The sequence below is a fragment of the Genypterus blacodes genome, unplaced genomic scaffold (assembly GCF_046128005.1).
Source record: "Genypterus blacodes isolate CSIRO-AG114 ecotype Tasmania unplaced genomic scaffold, CSIRO-AGI_Gbla_v1 ptg000058l_1, whole genome shotgun sequence".
NCBI classification, from domain to species: Eukaryota; Metazoa; Chordata; class Actinopteri; order Ophidiiformes; family Ophidiidae; genus Genypterus; species Genypterus blacodes.
This window is the reverse complement of record NW_027466870.1, coordinates 345287-365519: the sequence shown is the minus strand read 5'-3', so window position 1 is coordinate 365519 and position 20233 is coordinate 345287. Positions and strand designations below refer to the sequence as shown.

At 45.0% G+C, this 20233-nt stretch overlaps 1 protein-coding gene across 1 annotated transcript in view; it reads left to right on the top strand.

Moving 5' to 3' along the window:
- The window catches only part of ncanb (neurocan b), a 73378-nt gene that overhangs the window by 40029 nt on the left and 13116 nt on the right, over window positions 1-20233 (top strand). Inside the window, exon 10 of the mRNA XM_076153280.1 lies at window positions 12149-12262. Coding sequence (XP_076009395.1) covers window positions 12149-12262 — 114 coding nt within the window. The remainder of the gene's footprint in view (window positions 1-12148; window positions 12263-20233) is intronic.

The window sequence follows — 20233 nt, the reverse complement described above, 5'->3', positions numbered from 1 at the left end:
TGTGTGTCCGCTGGCTTGAGTGATGAGGTCAAAGAGGATGTGGGGAGAGTGGGAAGGACACTGCGAGTGGCCGGTAAAGATGCACCCACACACACACAGGCACCTGACACGTGAAGAATCGGGGGTTGAAAGGATCAGAGATGGGAGTAATTGTATATAAGCGAACAAGGGGATTCTAAAGAAAGGCAACGCAAGGCTACAGAGGAAGAGATTTATCAGAAAGAGGGAGTGAGGGAAAAGAAGCGAAGAGAAGAAAGCCAGACAGATCATTCATTGAGTTACAAGGGTATGTAGAGGAGGAGAGATGGAAAGGACCTGTGTCTCCACGCTGCTCCCCTCAGGATGCCCCATTCATTCTTCCATTAACCACCAAGTAGATTAATGTGTTTGGAGGCTGACTCCGAATTCTAGCTGTTAGGTCGACACCTTGTGGAGTTTCCATTCTTTTTCTGGGCTCTTAGCTTTTTCTTCCTCACCTTAGAGGAGACGGCTGCACACGTCTGTCCGCTCACATTCAACAGCACCAACACGCAGAGGTGTGACGACAAACGGCTCAGCGCGGCGACCTGATTGAACCATACGCTCAGCTCGATGTGACTGAGTGTGAGCTAATGGCGGCGTGTGTGTGTGTGTGTCTGTGTGTGCCTTTCAGGTGATTGATTACAAGCCATGTGTTGGCAGGCAAGGAGCTCTTATTAAAGGTCCATGATTGCCCGTACCACCACACACACACACACGCAGAGATTTTAATTTATCTATGCCACTGTATTCCTCAACGGCCATTACTCACATGCACACAAAGAGCGGTGATGCAGTTGAGCAACCTTCACGTTAACTTATGAGATAGGAAAATGTTACGTTTCACAATTTTCAATCAACATGGACGGTCCCTCCTCTCCAAACTCCTCAGGACGATGAGAAACAAAGGGCACACACTCGGGGCACACGCACTGCATAGCTGAATGACAATGAGCTGTGTAAGTGTGTGAGAGTATGTGTGTGTGTCTGCACACACACGTCAGTTGTAGATGCAGCGTTTCTTTGCAGTGTTTTAGTGTTTTAAGCACACCTGCGGATTAATGAGCTGACGGGCAAGTTTCATGCCCTTAGACTCGCTTCCTCTCTATCTCTCACTCTCTCTTACACACACACACACACACACACACACACACACAAACGTTTTACCCACTCGCCACCTTCGTTTGTCTCAACTTCTCTACTGCTATTCATTAAAATTTTCAGCTGAAGCGTTGCCTACAGTGAATAACTATGCATTGGTGTGTGTGTGTGTGTGTGTACACTAGGTGCCAGCTGTAGGAGGAAGTGAGCCATACCAAGGCCGGCCATGTAGGAAACAGTACAAATTGATTTCCCATGAAGACTTGGATATAAAGGGGCCTCATCAGCTCAACAGAAACACTCACACAAGGACATAGACACACACACAAAACACACACATGCCAAATGACAAAATAAGTTGGAGCTTGAACAAAATAAAGGCCTACAGACACAGAGCAAAAAGGGGAGAAATGAGAGGAGAATGGAGGGAAATGAGGGGAGAGAAGCCTAACAGAGGGTCGAGAGGATCAATATTCAGCCCTTGCTCATGTAAAAGTGTATGACTCACTCTTCAACACCTAATGGAATTTAAGAAATAATTGCTCCTTAAGCGTTTCCTGACAAAGAAAATAGGTTTAAGGATTCAGTATCACAGCTTCTTCCTCCACTCAGAGAAATGCCCCCATGTAATTTCACTGTCACTTATTAATTGTATTAGAGATGACTTAAGGGTGGAATAATAAGAATTTCACTTGACTATTTTCCTCTTTAAGTGTGTCAGAAAAAGTGACAGCAGGAAGAGAATAGCCTGTCAGTCAGCACTCGGGGGAACTGTTCTAGTTTAAGAGCAGAATGATTGGATTTTCTTAAGCATACATGTTCACTATGGTAAGGAAGAAAGGGAGGGAGTCTGTGAGAGGGGAAGAAAGAAAGAAAGAAAGAAAAGGGGAGGGAACGGACATGAGTGATGAACTGACAGGTGGAAAAATGGAGGGGAAGGAGGCGACGAATGCCGAAACAGATGGAGGATGGAGAGAACGGTGAGGAAAGGTAGATGATAACCTAAACCGCTCATTGTGTAACTCCTTTATGCCAAAGTGATGTGTGTTAATGATCACACTCTGGGTGTTCTGGGCAGATAAAGTTGTCAGCCGAACAGGGCAAAACCCACGGGGCCTAGAGGGACACACGCCATCACCGCCCAACATCTGGGGCCCCTAAAGGGACACCTGTAAAACCTCCTGACTCAAAGGAAATTAGCTTGGTGAGTCCCAGAGGCTAAGGAGGATAAACCTGCCATTTAGAGCGCTCCAGACACAGCAGGAGGAGGAGGAGGAGGAGAGGAGGAAGGAAGGAAGGAAGGAAAGTGGAGAGGAGAGACTTCGGAAGTCACTCGTCAGGAATGAAGTGAGAGGGAAGTAATGGGAGAGAATGGAAATAGAGAAATTGGTGAAAAGGGAAAGGAGAGAAGAGGAAAGAGAGAGTGTGTGTATGCGTGTGTGTGTCTTGATTCTTTGCATTTTCCCGCTGTTCTAAAATCTCCCGCATCCCGTCTCATTTCATTCTCAGCCTGCGGAGGGACGGAAATAGAGAGCGAGGCTGTATTATACTAGTGGCACTGTGGCAGGCGTGCTTGGATTCATCTGTCCCTGGCTTCTTTTTCCCTGGCTACTGGCCCCCCTCCCACACAAAATATAAACAGACCTGAAGATAGAGCCAGTGAACACACACACACACACACACACACACACACACACACACACACACACACACACACACACACACACACACACACACACACACACACACACACACACACACCGTGAGCAGAGTCAGGCTGTCAGAGCTGAAGGCCAGCAGAGCGATGTGAGATGTTGTGACACTTTACCTCATTACATTTTCCCGGGCTGTTATGAATGTTGCACCAGCCCTGTCAACCCCGGCGAAGACCTGTCGGAAACACGGACACACACACATCCACGCGCATGCCACCGCTGACACACACATGGCACGTACCCGCGAAACACGCACGAATTAAGATGAATCTTTTGCCGTTGTTTTCATGTTTTTGTGTCGCCCGTGTGTTTTTCGGGGAATGTCTACAAGAGAGCTTTTAGGTTTCGCTTTACTCACTTCCTCAAGGAAATCTGGTAAACCCTGCAGACTTGGATTCCTGCCTGTGTGCGGCTCTCAGTACATCATGTAATTGCCGCCTGGGCTAGTGCTGAAGTAACATATCCCTGTTCCAGCTACCGCCTCAGCCAAGTAAAAAGGGATGAAATGTTTCTCACTATTTTCCAACAGAAACTCCAAGATGAAGGACCCCCTATGATGTGTTGATCAATGTTGCACTGAGTTCTCTGGGGAGGAACGGAGAGCCTTCAGCTGTACCACTGCTGCTGTGCAGTTTGTCTGTTTCCCCGTCTCTCCCCGCTGATACTGATTGCTTTGTAATCTACACTCCACCAAAACAGAGCTGACAGCCCAGGAATCCTGCAAACGTTCGATGAAAAGAACACTCACGCATGCTGTGTACACAAACACACACGTCACACACCTACAGTGCTTTCTCATAGGAGCTGAAAGAAACACAGATGGAGTTATGCACACACACACACACGCACACACAGGTCATGGCCATTCGGACGGACATGTGTATTCACATCTATTTTACTCACACATGCACATGTACTGTATGTCTCAGTTATATGATATTCAGAGAACACACTATCGCACAGAAAAAGGAGAGCTGTTTCATTCTGATGGTAGATTTCAGAGGAATGAAATATGGGGGAGGTTTCTGTAGACTCACACATGTTTGCTGATCAATAATGTGACACACAAGCATCGTCAGTTCAGTTGTCAGTTTATTTAAATCAAAGTTGTAATCTGATCCCACACACATTCTATTGGAGCTGTGCCTCTTCCTCAAGCATCAACCGCTGCACTCTGCTCTACATCTGTCTCACGCACACACACACACACACACACACACACACACACACACACACACACACACACACACACACACACACACACACACACACACACACACACCAGTGACAAGACTCCAATTTGTTTCTGGATGCAGAGGCTGCATTCGGTTCCTTCAGGGCCGTTTTGGAAGCATTGAAAACGTGGGTTTTAAAAACACAAAGCGGGTCATAAACGGGAGAGTTTTGATTGGCTCATTACCTGGGACACCTCTCATGGGACGCCAGTGTGCTAATTAGGGTAAGGGGATCTTTATGTCTGAGCATATTGCGGTGTTGTTACCTGCCGTGTTTCTCCTGGTATCTTCTCAACTTTACATCTCAGTATATTCCTCCTAAAAACTGTAAATCTGCCTCCACCTCGTGTGTGTGTGTCTGTGTGGGCTTCTGTGACTAGTTGTTCTGTGGGCGTCGTCGTCAATCAGGGAGAAAGGCTGCGTTTGCTTTTTAAACCTTTCAGTAGATTTATTTGTGTGGAAAAACAGGTAGGGAACATGGACAGCTGAGTATAAGTACCTGCTTTAAGATGTGTCTGTGTATAATGGATGTTAACACTGGAGATTCAACACGACAATGAGGATCAAGTTGTGATATTTCAGAGGATTTCATTTCTTTCTTTATTCATGAAAAGGCATCGAAGGACACAGCCAAATATTGATTGTAGGGTTGTAGAAATCCTATCACTTCCATAGTAATCCTCTCTTTATTACAGAGCAGCAGCCCCTGTTCATACTGTCAAATCCTTTTATTCATATTCTTCTCCAAATCACAGAAGAATATTAATGGCACTAATCTTGTGTTTTATTAACTCGCCTAAATGTAAATAAATATGTGTACCCGATCTTTAACCGTCTCAGCTGAAGCGCTCGGAGTGTCAAGCTCGGGAAAAGCCAGAGAGTTCCTCCAGTAAGATTTAGCAAATTTACCAAACAACAGACTGTCGCTGTATTTAGTTTGAGTTTTACAGCTAAATTCTTTCACACAGACATTACAGTGACACAGCTGGGACTGAACCCAGTGGAAGCCATCATACTTTATCTCTGTGCGTAGCTGCTATGGCACCGTGCTGCGTTCATTTCATCCACCACCCAGATTTTGTGAGCGACTGCACATGCGCTAGACTTTGTTCTCTGGTTAGCGATCATTCTGCGGTGTTAGCTCTCACTAACTGCAAACACCACCGTGATTCCCTGAAGCTAACTTGGCTTAAAATCAAAAACCCACACAATGAAACAATACAATGCACGTACAAACAACAACCCGAGGCAAATCTACACACACACACACACTTGAGCCGTTAGTAACATTTGGCCTCCTACAACAACCTCACTACTTGTTTCCTGAAGCTAGCTTGGCTAAAATACGAAACAAATGCTTTACACAAACAATGCCACAGTTATTTTCTCTATCTTTGTAAATAAGTAATAAATAATAAGTATCTTTCCTTTAAAAACCTCTTTGATCCACAGTCACTCACTGGCCCTCATTGCTGCCTCAGACATGTTTTATGCACAATAAAGTTGCTAGGAAGGGCTAGAACTTAGCAGATACAGGTTTCAATTTGTACAGAACTAGACGAACATAAAAAGCAGCTTTATGTAACTTATTGTATTGAAGAATCTAAGGTATCTTTATTGACTGTGAACTTAGGACACAATTACAGGTGGTTATAGTGTCATTTCTTATAAAAACACTCCCTGCCGTATACAATCAGGAACAGTATTCCGCACAAAATACACAAAATGTCATTTTCTGCCTGCAGCCGGTTATGAATTTAAACCCACACAACAAACGCCAACGTTTTAGTTATTGACACGGCGCACCATGCTCCATTGAGTGGCTGTTTTGGCTGTTTGAATGAGCAGCGGCTCAATAGAAAGGTATCCCATCTTTAAAGAAGGGTGGAGAAATGTCAATGCGCCTCAGCTAGCTGAAGAAGTCAATCACTCCTGGTCCTGCACAATGAAAGATGACAAACACACAAAGGCTTTCAGCGGAAAAGCTTTGTGAGACAAACATTTCCATTTCAAAGCCTTCATTTTACACAATGTCATGTCATCTCTCCATTCTCTCTCTCTCTCTCTTTCTCTCTCTCTCTTCCTTTTTTAACATATTGTCAACTGTGGTTTGAAGGCAATTAGGAGAACGTATAAAGAGTGACCAGATCTGTCACTGCCTTTAGAAGATAAGGGGAGGGAACGGCACACAGTGTGTCTGCTAGTGTGTGTGTATGTGTGTCAGCGATAGAGTGATTGGGGGACTGTGTGTGTGTTAGCTTGCGCACATTTGCTGCACGTGCATTTGCTTCTATGTAGATGACACGAAAAAGGTATTTTTCTCCGGCGCATTAATTCTGTCTCTTGGTGCCCTGCGTAGCACCCTGTCAGATCTGAAGTCTCTGGGTGGCATTTACCGGTTCAGAGGGTCTCTCTGTAATTGATCCAGCTTCTGTTTGATCTCCACTGCTGGCATTTAGGCTACAGGAAAAAAAAGGTGCTTATTCTCCTCTGTTATGACAAGCTGGCCGGCTGTTTAAACGCCTGTACATAGGCGACACATAATGAGGGTGTGTTTCATCATCGTCCGGCCTCTGCTTAATATGTGTGTGTCACCGTGGTCTGGCGCTCCACGAGTTCCTCACATAACGCACACCACTCTGTATATCGGTGCACATTTAATGAGTAGACGAGCGCACAATAGGGAGGTTCTTCACCACAGTAATCCCATTAACAGAAACACGTCTATTTCTTTCACTCGCCCACTTGTCGTCTTGTATTCTTCCGCCGTCTCGCTGACAATGTACCTTTTCTTCTTTGATCCTGCGCCTTCTCTCTGCTCCCTTTTTGTGTCATTCGTCATTGTTTCTGTTCACTTAATGAAACACTCTTTTGTTCAGGGTGTTCGCAATTTGCCGAAGACGTCAGCCCTCAAAAACACCCCACCAGAGGCAGGACTCTCGTTCCTTTAAAAAATATTCGTCAAATGTTAAATAGCAGTATTTAAAATAGGAAAAAAAGAAGAGTCAAATGCGCTATTGAATTCTAAAGCCTTCAGAGCATTTTCAAGTCATTAGGTTGACAGGGAAATGGCTGCAATGTGACCCACTCAATAGATGTTTGTAGTAGTTGTGACATTTAAAATGGATAGCCGGCAGCTTCACACACACACACACACATGCAATACATTCAGCTGCATAGCGAACACGGGGCAGCAATCACTAAGAATTGCATTCAGAATGAACCTCTCAAGGCTCTCAGAGAAGAAATTGAAGCTATTTTTATGTCAAAGCGTGCAAAGTAAAAATATCTCAAGTGCTTTCGTTTGACACATTCTTTTTTTATTTGATGTGGGTGCATATTTATGAGGAGTGGGGAGTGGAGAAAATGCGGTTTGAAACGGCTCACTGGTTTGCATTTTAAAAAGATAACCAAAAGAAGGCAGATTACTTTTATTATATTTAATTTATTTAGGAGTAGAGGGTTGATTCACTCAAACACACAGTTCAGCTTGAGGGTTGTTTTGGTTTGCTACTAACTGCGTCAAATGATCACTCACCTGGCATCAACTCAGTGACCCTAGACCTAAAGTCATGGCTCCAGTATCGTAATATAAGTTCAATAAAATTCTCCTCAATAATGCAATATGTCTTGCAGGTGAAGAAGAAGTACTCATCTTAGTAGTATGAAAAGTGCCCCTTTATATATAAAATCCCTCTTGTATAAAAGTATGCAAGTATCAACATCAAAATGGGCTGAAGTATCTGGAACAACTTTCTCAGTGTCTTATTGATCAGTGACTTATTCTATCAAGGATCAAGCGTGGAACCTTTGGATGCATGTCAATCGAAAGGCCTTGGCTGAAATATCGATTCTTTTCTCCGTCCCTTTATTATCCTCTGAGTGGACTTCTCCCTCTTTCTCGGCCTCTCGCTCGCTCTCTCTCTTCCTCTCTCTCTCTATTTCGTTCCCTTTACCAGCTAAACCCACAGCGATTCAGAGCCATGAAGCCGCTGATTGCACTTGAGCACTCATTTATAAAACAGTGGGAGCCGTTTGCTTTTTATTTGGCCTCAACGTGCACAAATGCCCTGCCTGGACTTGAATTGAAAGCATAAATCTCACTGTGGTAAAGTAGAAAAAGACCCTCCAGCACTGGCAAAGTCACAGAAACAGGCAAGGGGATGAGGGCATCACGGGGTGGGCGGGGGGGGGGGAGTCATCTGGGTGATTGAGCTGATCCCGGGGTGGACAACGCTCTGGTCCAGCACACAGGTAATAGGAGTTTAATCTGATCTATTGAACTGACAAATTATCCCAAAAGGGAAATGGAGAAAGCCTGACCCAGGGCCGTCTTCCAACCCGCTCTCTGTTTGTTCTCCGTCTAGGTCTCTCTTCTTCTTCCTCTGTCCCTCTTCAATTATTCATCCCCCCCAGTTTCGACACATGCCTGAAGTAAGCCTCCGGATATTCTGTCAACTGATACCACCCCTAGTTTGTCTGGCTTCTCTTGTCACTAGCCTCCCCCGTGTTCCTCTCTTCTCCCTCTTTCTCTACCTCCCTCCATGCCTCTCACCCTCTCCATAACTCTATAAGGGTCCTCAGACACACACGGAGAAGCAGGGCTCAGAAACAATAACAACAACGAAAAAAAAGAGGTGCATTTATCCGGCAATCAGATGTTCTCTTCCAAACTGTATTTTTCAATCAGCATCATATCTGTGTAGTCTGTTATTTGCTGCCTGCGCTGTCAGATTAGAATTAATAAATCTGGCACACAGAAAGTTAGAAAGCATCACCAGTGTGTTAGCTGCAACCACCAATTACCGCAATGACCGGCACCTATTTATCCTCCCCTCCATTCCTCTGCCAGCGGATAAGTGGCGCCCTGCTCTCCTGGTGTCCTTGTGTCCCGGGAGACCAAACGAGTGCCCAGGCCTAATTTTGTTGTCCTGGGGTGAGAGCCAGAGAGGGACAGACACACATGCACAAATACAACCATATCCACAAACTCCACTCACTCTCTCTCTCCTCACAGACACACACACACACACACACACACACACACACACACACACACACACACACACACACACACTGCCACCTGCTTGGGTTGGACGGTTCTCTCATTAAACCAGCTGGGCAGAGTTGACATTTTGTGGACAGGCCTGTTTGCTCCCTTGCCCTCTTCAATCTCTGTGACTGAGGAAGAGGAAGACGGACACTGGTAGATAATCATAAAGGATGTGCTTGTCCCACCATGACCTGTTGGTGCTTTTGTCATTAGAGGATGTACGTTCGGAACATCTAGAACCGTACAGTGACAGTGAGCGCAACCTGTTTGCTTCTTTGGCGAATATCTCATCATCAGAAACTGGGACCATTGAACTCCAGAGGCATCAGTCCAGTTGGCTGTCGGTTTGAAACTCACCTCTCCACAAACAGCATGTGTGTCAACATGTGGTCTTGTAGTCTTGAAGACGTTTCGCCACCCAACCAAGTAGCCAATTTGTTCCTGAGTCAGTGGTGGGCAGTAACCTGTGTTGCAGTTATTCTGTTACTTTAAGACTTCTCTTTAACAAACACTCTCCCTCGGCTCGAGGATACATGCTGGATTACTGCCCCGCAATTTACTCAACCGAATAAGCTACAAAACATCTTTAGGACTAAACTTACTGAGTCGAGTTACCATGAACTACAAGATCTCCAATGGATGGCTGATCTTCATAAGCTTTTTGTCTCAGGTCTGTTTGTGCCTTGTGTCTCTCTCTGAAAGAACTGGATGTGAGAGAGGTTAGGGTCTGAGTGAAACTCAAATACCAGAGTGCACTATTATATCTTATTTGTACAGGTTTACCGCCACTGCCTCTCTAATAGCTGATGTTCGGGGCTGCTCTATTCCCTAATGTGCTTCTATAATCCAGAGGACCGCTGAGTTACTTTTTCAACTTGTTAAGCCGCATATCTTCTAAGTCAGGAAGCTGTGGAACCTCCAAAGCTCTGCTATAGGTACAGATTGTGCTGACATGCCCCTTAAGGCTACAGAGATATGATGTGGTGACTCCAGGGGCTTTGATTGGTTAGTTATAGGGTTTTCAGACGCGTTCTTGAACGCCGACGGGTTACAGAAAAGCTTCTCGACGTCACAGTTGAATTTGTTTGTTTGTGATGTAGCAAAGCCGGTGACGTCTCTGACACCGTAATTGTCACTCTCTGCCTTATTACAGGGTGCTGAAGTGATGCAATGACAATCCACTGTTAAATCCTACGCTCAACTATAAATACACTCCCATGCTGTGGCTGAGGCATCTACAGGGAGATAGCTGGAGCACCTCAGCATCAATCTAGCTCTCCTCCAGTTTAATGAGACCAAATATGAGGCCCCATAGCTTTTTCCAAGAGGGATTTTTCAGTATTCATCCCATTTGTCTCTTGGATTGAGTAACTTAGACTTCCATTCATGACAATTTTGGATTCCACTGATATGCTATGTTGGCGTTAGAGTGCACAAAGGGATTTGAGCGAGTTAGATATTTTGTTGTGTTTATAGTGTTGATGCAAGTTATTTGATTGACAGCGACTCAGAATAACCTGTGTGGGTGTGTGAGGCCTTTAAATTGCCTTCAGAATTGGATATCTCGTTTTTCTTCGGCTGTAAATGTCAGCAGCACATTAACTGTTTCAGTATCTCAAAGGAAAGGGACACACAGACGTCAACAATAGTGGCAATAATAGATAAGAGTTTAAAAAAATAGTTGAGATATCTGTTAAATAATAAGAATATCGCTAAAAATATTTAAAAGATAAATCCAAAGATTTGTTGATATCAAATGCCAAGAGTGTTTTCAAGAATTTGTTTCAGATGTCTGACATTTAAAGTTTGTTTTGATTATGTTTTTGTTTTTTCAATTTGAAAACATAGCATTTTCTTCTTCTTCTCCTTTTGCCGGCAACAACAACAACCTTTCGTGTCGAGGGCTCCTGTAATGACAGAGGCAGACAAAGAGGTGTTAGACGGAGCGAGAGGATATTTGTGTTTGTCTCTCTCCATCGCTCCGACTGTGTCTCCACCTCCCGCTTCAAATTCAGCCCTTTGATACGAGACGACCCAAAGCAGGACAGTAGCCGAGATGCTTTCATGCCGTTTTATCCAAACAGATTTCTCCCTCTCCAAACGCTGTCTGCCTGCAAAGCCCCTCTAATCCCACCGCCGAACATGCCAACTTCCCAGCCTCACCCCACCCCCCTCTCCTTCCCCACCCTTCTTTTCATCGCCTCTCCTTCTTAACACTGTTGACTCGCATGTTTTTAGCATCCTTCTATCCCCCCTCACTCTTCTGACCCTTTCCTCCCTCCTCTAACCACCACCCGCCCCTCTCCCATGACCCCCCTTGCCAAGGCCCACGGGACTCTCTCAGATGTTTGTGAAAGCAGAGGATTGTGGGATAGCGGCTGTGGTATTTAATGATTTTGCCCCCCGGCCCAAATCAGCCAGAGAAAACGTAGTTACCATTTCTCCGGCAGAATGAGAGCTCTCAGTCGATTTCAACGCCTCTGCAAAATATGTGTGCTTATCTCTGTGTATGAAGGTATGTACAGAAAGTGTGTGTGATTTGTGCAGAGATATTTACATTTGACGGGGAGGCTGAGCGCATCCCATTTGTTATTACTTCCAGCACATAACGAGATAGGAAACATATTTGCACATCAGCTCATCTTTTCCCTTTCAGCAAGATGGTTAGTCGATCATTTATCCGACCAAATGTTGTCTTCCCGCTCCTGCATCTCTTGCTGCTGTTCGGCCCCCTGCTGCGTTCAGTGCCTCTGCTGTGGCTCAGCCTGACAGCAGAACAGAAGCACGTCCTACTCACACGGTGCTACGAGCGTCCCAAACCACTCACCGATGAAGTTCAATCAATTTGCTTTAATTATAATTTTTCAGAAACTCCTCTAATCTCGCCAAACGCTGGAGCCCCGGAGGAGTTTTCCTCCATAACGAGCTTGTGGCAGGTAGTTTAAAATAAGCTGCATCTGTTGGCTTCTACCCTACCTAACTCCCCTCCTCTCTCTCTCTCCTTCTGTCCTCCTTTCTCCCACCAGACATCGACGACTGCCAGTCTAATCCATGCCAGAACGGAGGGACCTGCATCGACGAGATCAACTCCTTTGTGTGTCTTTGTCTGCCCAGCTACAGCGGCGCCACTTGTGAGAAAGGTAACGACGTGGAGCGGAACTCACGCTTTCCCATTTCCCTCATTAACTCACTTTAACAAATGGGTGGCGTGCTGGGAGTGGTGGCGGAGAGGATGAGGAGAAATATGTGTTAAGTTAGAGAGATGTGATGAAGGGGCGGCGGAGGAATGAAAAGAGTGCGAGGTTGATGCTAGAAAAGAAAGACCTGGAGACGGGAGGCCGAGCAAGAGGGGGGGGTTGATGAGGATGTATGATCGGGGACGGGAAAGTGCAGAGAGGGAAGATGAAGAGGTAAATGAGAATGTGGATACAGAAGAAGAGGAGGAGGGAGAGGCAGAGGGGATCACTACAGAATAATATATCAGTTTTGCGCAGACCACCTGCGCCCAGCTGGTTTTTTCTCTCATTACGGGAATTCCCCTGTGAGTACTGGGCCGGCGAAGGAGGCTACTCACAAATTGCATGTTACATTAAACATACCCACAGCATTCGTCTCTTACACAACACGCAATGGATTCAAGAGAGTTTGGAGCTTCTACTTCCTCTCCTTCTTACTAGCTACGCAACAGTTGAAATACGCAAAACAAATTTTTACATGGCACACTTACAAGTTTAAAGAGAAGATAAAACGGAAGATGTTAAGGGAGACACATCAAGATTTTAGTGGATAAGGGGACAGAGTAGGGAGGAGGGAAGGAAAGAAATCTTGTCGATGGACTGGGTGAATTTACACGAAACTATAAAGCCCAGATCTGCTGGTCCACTTCCACCTTTAACCTCACAGCCGCGACTGCCTGCCGGCATCTAGCTCGGTTCTTTTTTTGATCTGGTCGACTCTGATTTGGTCTCTGAGGGCGGAGGGATCAATATAGAGAGGTGAGAGTGAGGTGGAGAGTTTACGCTACATGGTGGAGAAGCTGGCTCTGTCACGCCGTAACACGGAAAAAGCTTTTTCTGTTGGAACCATTGAAAGTGTTGTTTATAGTATATCACAGTTTGAATCCTGCTAAGTTTGTGCCATCAGCTTGTCTACCTGTACAAATGGAGCTACCATAACCAGGACAGTCGTACTGGGTCACGCTTTGCTAGGCTTAACAAGGTCGACATCAGGTGTTTTGCGGAACCGGGGCAATCCGGCAATAAGTGGGCTACTGGAGCGAACCGTTCATGGGTTAGAGCTAAAAACCTGCAGGTGATGGAACGCTTGTACAACAGCAAGCCAAACGAGAGAGGCTATGTGCTGGGATGTGGGAACGTTGGATGCACCGATCATAGATCTGCAGCCTTAAACGTTTCCTTCCGGTTCTCGTGAGACCAGAGGTTCACTTTTGTTTGAAGGGTGGTAATTTCCAGACGTGCCTCTATAGTGTACCTACAGTCAGTGTTCTTGTTAATAGTGCAGCCACGGGAACAATCCTACTCTTACACTACTACAGTATATTTTTTTGTGTCCCTTTCTATGCCTTTTATGTTTTCATCAACTACTATCGCTCCAGGTCAGTGAGTTTCCCATTTCTCTGCGGTAATGGTTGCATCTTTAAAACTACATCGACATACATCAACAGAACAAGCTGCAGTGAGTGTGTATGATTTTGCACGTGGTGCAATAAATTGTATTGGGTTCTATTTCAAGCTTGAGGTCCTCTTTGTGAAAATAAATCGAGACAAGAGATTCAACAGTGAGATGTAGAAACGCTCCGGTGCTCTTTGAGATCTTCCGTTTACATTACTCCCACACTGTGATTCACGCGTGTAAACCCTATAGAATTCATTTATTGTTGTTTCCCTGCTTTCAGGCACACAGGCACACACACACACATACCAACACAGAATATTTGGCTTGTTTGACATGCACTGGGGATGTGTGTACGCTCCTCTCCTGCTGTGTTGCTGCCTTCATGGCTGATTGGGAGCAGCAGGTCTGACTGTGTAAGTCTCCCATCTCCGTTTTCCTGTCACTTTATCTCTCGCCGATCGGTGTCCGCAGAAGAATGGAGTTCATCCGTGAAAAGTACAATTCCCGACCAGGCGCCGGCATTCTGGCGCTCTGTTTCAGTTTGATATCCAGAGAGAGGCCGGAGTCGCGACAAGAAGAGTGGAAATGAGCTCATTCGTTCCACTAAGCCTTCTATCTATTTAAAAGTCATCCGATTGGTCACATCTCAACAAAGTGGATGTCTCTCTGTCTGTCTCTCTGTCTTTCTCTGTCTCATTTGCTGTGTGTACTTCAGGTTGTGTGGCGTTCAGGTGACTGCATCTTTTGTGAGCTAAAAGCCTCAGATGTTAAGTAATGTAGCTTCAGTCCGCTGGCTCCCTCAGGCCTGTTACCATGGTGATCCCATCTGCGAGTCAATAATAGTTACTTGACGGGGTTGAAGACCTTCAGTGAATATACTGAGAAAGAGGAGGAAGAAGGTAGAGATCAGGATTGTCTTTTTTATTTACATTAGCTCTGAATTCTGTTTCATTTTCTGCTGCCTTCATTCCTCTGAAATGTTAGTTTTTGCCTGTGAAACATTTTGATTTTGATTTGATTTGGCAAAATTTCCAAATAAGCAGTCACAGGTGTTGTTGTGATTTGAAGTCAAAAGATTGAGGTCACACCGAGCGGTGAAAGAATGGAATCTATTCTCTTGCACGCATTGTTTTGAAAAAATTATCAATCATGGAGAGAATAATGCTGAAAAGAATCCACAGCTGCCAAGTAAATAACAGTCATCTGGTGTTCCATTCTTCATTCAGTCCCCTCTTTTTTTAGCCTATTCAGCAGAGACAGTCATCAAATCGTCCACATTCTGACTGTTGTGAGCTTGGAGAGAAGGGAGGCACGGTTTCTTTTGAATTTTTCATTATTCGTCGCTCGTTCTGTGATGTTTTCCCGCATCCTTTCCAGGGAAACGGTAATGTATGTGAGAACGTGGTGCTGTGACTTTGCTAGAATCCACCTCTTTCCCACGTGGGCTCCCATTTCTTTTCTTTCCCTACTTTTCCACAGGTTACAACTTCAGCTTTTCTCAGATTAAGGCAATGAATAGTAATAATAACTAATAAATCAATGCTCTTTGATGCGTCATGATGCAAGTTATTCACACACAGCAAGATCTTCAGATTTTCTTCTTTTAATTTAGAGGGGGGAATCAAAGTCTGCTGGATCTCTTCTATAAACAGTTAAAAGAGCTTGTATGTCCTCGTCAATCCACAGATTTGTCTTGTTTTGCGTTGTCAAACACTTGCTGTTGTGGTGCAAAAACATGCCAAACACTCAAACCTAAAAATGGATGCAAGATAGGAAGATGTTAGTTCCTCTGAGCTGCAGTTGAGTGTCTACCCTGTCGTAGGAGCTAAAAATGGTTCTGCAAAATTCAGTAATAAACGGGTTTCCTGGTGAAGAACAGAGGAAACGTCATGGCGTTGTGAAAAAGTTCCAACACCCTGAAAGACACAGAAGTTCTGTTGCCTCTCGTTCCCCCCTGTTCATATGTTGAATTATGAATATTTGTTAAGTTGTTTTGTCTGTTGGAGAGAAATGCTCAATTCCCAGTAGGCTGGTCAGCTGCTACTGGCAAACAGGATTTGACACAACTATCCATTGAAACCAATAAAAGCCTGGAGGAGTCAGATTGTTCCAGGCAGGCAGGCTGGCACACCTGTTCCAGTGGCACAGACATCAACTGGCACACACATTTTCTTGGTCACACACAATACACATCCACGTAGGAGTACAAAGTTGTGATTCCACCTGACAGGAAAACAAAAACCCAGACGGTATTATAGGGAAGCCACAGCAAAGCAGAGCACCCCCCCTCCACACACACACCCACACACACACACACAGGCACACACAGAGGCAAAAAGGAGGAAGCTGGTTGAATCTGGGGCAGACGGAGAGGAAAACTTTGAGTATGTTGACGGCAACAGCAACACCGGCGCCGCAGAGTGGAAACAGACAAAGCAGAGGAACTAGCGGAGCCTCCGCGCTGAGACTAATGAGGAAGACAACAGACTGAGCGGACTAACGGCAGTGGGAAATGTTTTAAAAGGCACCAGATGCGGCCCTTCTGTCACTCTGTCACCACACACTTATCGCCATCTCACTCAAACCCATTTCCTCCCTGGTTTCACTTCCTCCCCCTCCTCCACACCAGCATGTCCTTGTGTATGCTGGGGAGGCAATTTACGTATAATTCACAAATGAGAGAGGTAAACAAAGTTAATGATTTCTGTACCGACTTGTGTGTTAAACACTTTCCCCATATCCTCGTTATCCGCTGAGCTCCATTTACATAAATTGTAATTAACTTGGGATTTTAGTGGATAGTTTTGTTGCTTTTATGCTTATTGTTTCGAAAAGGAGACGCTACAATACTGAAACACAGATATAAATGACAAACCCAAAGTTAAGGAATGTTTCAACAGTGGCAAAATACTGTGGATACTAATTATATTTGTGCCTGTGCTTGTAAAAGCACTTCACAAATCAAGTTATGCCTGAAAGCAGAACGCTGGTAAGCTGTGCCAGCGTTTGTATTATTTCTGCACTAAATTTTGTAATCAAGCTGGAAATAGTCACTGTTTACAAGTCATTTGTACTGTTGTTTAGACCTTTTAAGGATCTGAACTATAGTGTGACTAACATGTTATGATGTTAGCCATCAGTCAGCCATGTGTTTTCTTTGGCCCGTGTGAGCTGGTTAGGTGTACTGGTGTTATTAAAATGACACAAAAAGCCCTGACTGAAGAAAGAGCCTGATTACAGTTGGAGTCAAACCTACAAGCTAGCAACTAAGGAGCAGTCTAAAGTTCTCAGCATGTGAAACGTACTGTACGAATGCATCAGACATCTCAAGGGTTTTCTGCTTCTGTTAGGGCTAAAGAATACAAGTTTGGAAAACAAAACTACTCCTACACGTTGGGTATTTCAGTAAAAAGGTCTAGGAGAGGCTTCAGTTTGCTCATGCACACACAACACATGACTAAAAAGTCCCCCTTAGAGCACAAGACGTGAGCAAACGCTTGGGTTACTTGCAGCTCTCAGTAATGGTCACCAGGGTTCTCAGTCACTGTGGCCTCATTGGTGCAAGACGTGAGCAGACAGTTTGATAAATTACTCTCGGCTTATCTCAGCCCTAAGCTGTTATTAAGCCACAGTGCACTCAACACTGAACTCTTTGTGGTCCACAAGCTCTGTTTGCAGATTAACATTAGTTCCCAGATCTTTGTTTTTGTCCTTAATTTCTCTTGGAGTGTGTGAGTTGTTTGGAATCACTCAGAGTTGACAGAGAGGCCGAGGCTGTCTGAGTTTGCTTTGACGTTTTTAACAGGGCATCTCCAAGGACGGCCGTGATGCTTTTCTGCTGTGGTCCTGATTGTGCTGGCTGTTACTGACTATCTGGCGGCTCAGCAAAACCAACCCAGCTCAAAATTCATTTGGTGCATCCTGCAGGTCTTTAGAGGCGATCAATGCTAATGAAGATTCATGCTTTCTAATAATGTGTTGAGAGACAAATGGCGTGACTGCGAAGAAGGGAAGTTGTAGCTTCCTGATTTGCCTGCACACACAGCGAGAAACACATGTGCATGATAAATAACCTGCTACTACACTCACACACACACACACACACACACACACACACACAGAAAATATCACTAAATGGAAGCAGGTCTCACTGACTTACTCCATACGCTGTGTTGTTTAACACATGCCAGTTCGCATTCAGTGTTTGATTGCTCCTGCAGCAACTGTCACACACACCAGCCCAAATGCAATTAAGCTCAAATGAAGGAGAAACAACTGAAATCAAGACAAAGCGGAGATGGGGTGCAGAGGGGATGGTTCTGTGATGTATGGAAAGAGAGTGGGATGGTTCCCCTGCCGTGCATTATCAACAAATATACTGTATTTCCTACAGACACGTTAAACAAACCCTGGAGTTTGATTGTCATCTTTCCATCCGATAATCTGTATGTGCCGCCCTAACAACTCTTAATATGCAGATCTTTGGATTTACACGGTCCAACTAAAGTCGCCAACTCTGAATTTGACCCAGCTACATCACAAAACACTTGTATTGTGTATGTAGTTGGCAGAAATGTGCGTCACAGCATTGTGCGAGCTGATGTGCATTTGAATGCGCTGGCACAGCACTGTGTGTGTGTGTGTGTGTGTGTGTGTGTGTGTGTGTGTGTGTGTGTGTGTGTGTGTGTGTGTGTGTGTGTGTGTGTGTGTGTGTGTGTGTGTGTGTGTGTGTGTGTGTGTGTGTGTGCTCTCACCTCACATAAATCACACACTGATGGACCGTGGCCTCAGTCTGTTTGGACAAAACTGGCTGCAGATGTGCATTAATATGTATGGACGTTGCATCTGTCGAGGTGTGTGTGTTACCCTCACCTTACACTAATTACACGCGGGAGGACTGCTGGCTCACATAAACCAGAGAGTGTGAGCATGCTCCTGTCCCTGTTTATTACAAGGGTGTGTGTTCGTCTGCTTTTGGCTTTAGCCCCTCTGACAGCATCAGTCTGCAGATCTATTGGCTCATTATGCAGTCTGTAGCTGCTTTACTGTAACGTCCATTATACTAGATTGTGAGAATATCACTATTAGGGTGTTCCATTAATCAACACTGTTCCTCTAATAATAATTAATAATTCTAAAGCTGTTTTGTACAGTTCCTCCTCTCATTCTCTCTCTCTCTCTGGCCTGCTGTCATCTGCCCTCTCTGACACGACACACCGAGCTGTCACTCGTCAGAAAAAGCCACGCAGGGCAGGAGCAAATTGTAACTCGCACAGACACACACACACACACACACACACACACGAGCACACATGCACACACACACAATGTTTCATTATCCTGGGGATGTGAAAAGTCAGGTTGTTGAAATATCACCGGTTGATGTGGATAAATGACCCAATCAGTCAGCTGAAAGCGTATGGCCTTTTATTTCCTGAGAGCCGTTCACTTCACTAAGTCTCGGGGAATATTAATCGCTGAAACGTTCTCTACCTCTCCCCTTAGACAACGAGAAAGCACAAGGGGGGGAATGAGAAGACGACTTGAATAATGTCTAAATATTTGAAGAGGTTGATGTGATGTCAGGCTGTGAGCCTCGCTGTCAGGGAGCAGGAGGAGGAATCAACTGAGACTAAAGTCGAGATCTGAGGGGGAAAACATGTCTGTTAAGTTTTGATCTTTCCTACTCTTTCTCTCTTTTTGTTCTTTCACTCTATTCCTGTCGCTTTTTCTCCCCCACAGCCCCACTGTGCTCTCCTCACACAGTTTTCACTCTCTTGTCTCTCTCTCTCTCTCTCGCTCTCTCTCTCTCTCTCTCTCTCTCTCTCTGGCATGGCATTTGTCAAATATGTTTGTATGGAAATCACAACAGACTGGCACTAATACGTGAGTGTAAGACTCTGCGTCTGGGCAATTGTCCAGTCTGGACCCCACAGCAGAGATGAGGTGCTGCAGCGAAGGTGTGGGTGTGTAGAATTTATCATGATTATGTATGTATGTGTGTGTTTTCCTTGTAGCTGAGTTTCTGTGACGTCTGCACCAACCCTCCTGTCCCTGTTCCCGTAGATAACAAACCAAATCTCCCCACTGCACCGAGCCAAGTTGGACTTGTTCCCAACTCTAATATAATGTTCCTGCGCCATGTGGGCAAACACTTTATGAGCAGGTGCTGCAGCCACCAGGTCTGGATGTAATGAATGTGGCAGCAGAGGAGAACGAGTGGCTTTGGCCTGAGATAACAGCTGTAATAATGTGCTCGCAAATGCTAATCTACTTCTTACTTGACAAAAGCACACCGCTGCGAGGAGTATGGCTGCAAAATGCTGATTCAAACCCAGTCAGTCTGTAATGTGTAAATGCCCGCGACAGGGAACATTTCTTGGATGTGTGTGTGTTCTCCAGATTATGTAACTGTGTTAAAGTTGAAAGTATTATGCAGGCAAACTTTTCCATACACCCACAAAGTATGAGGCAAG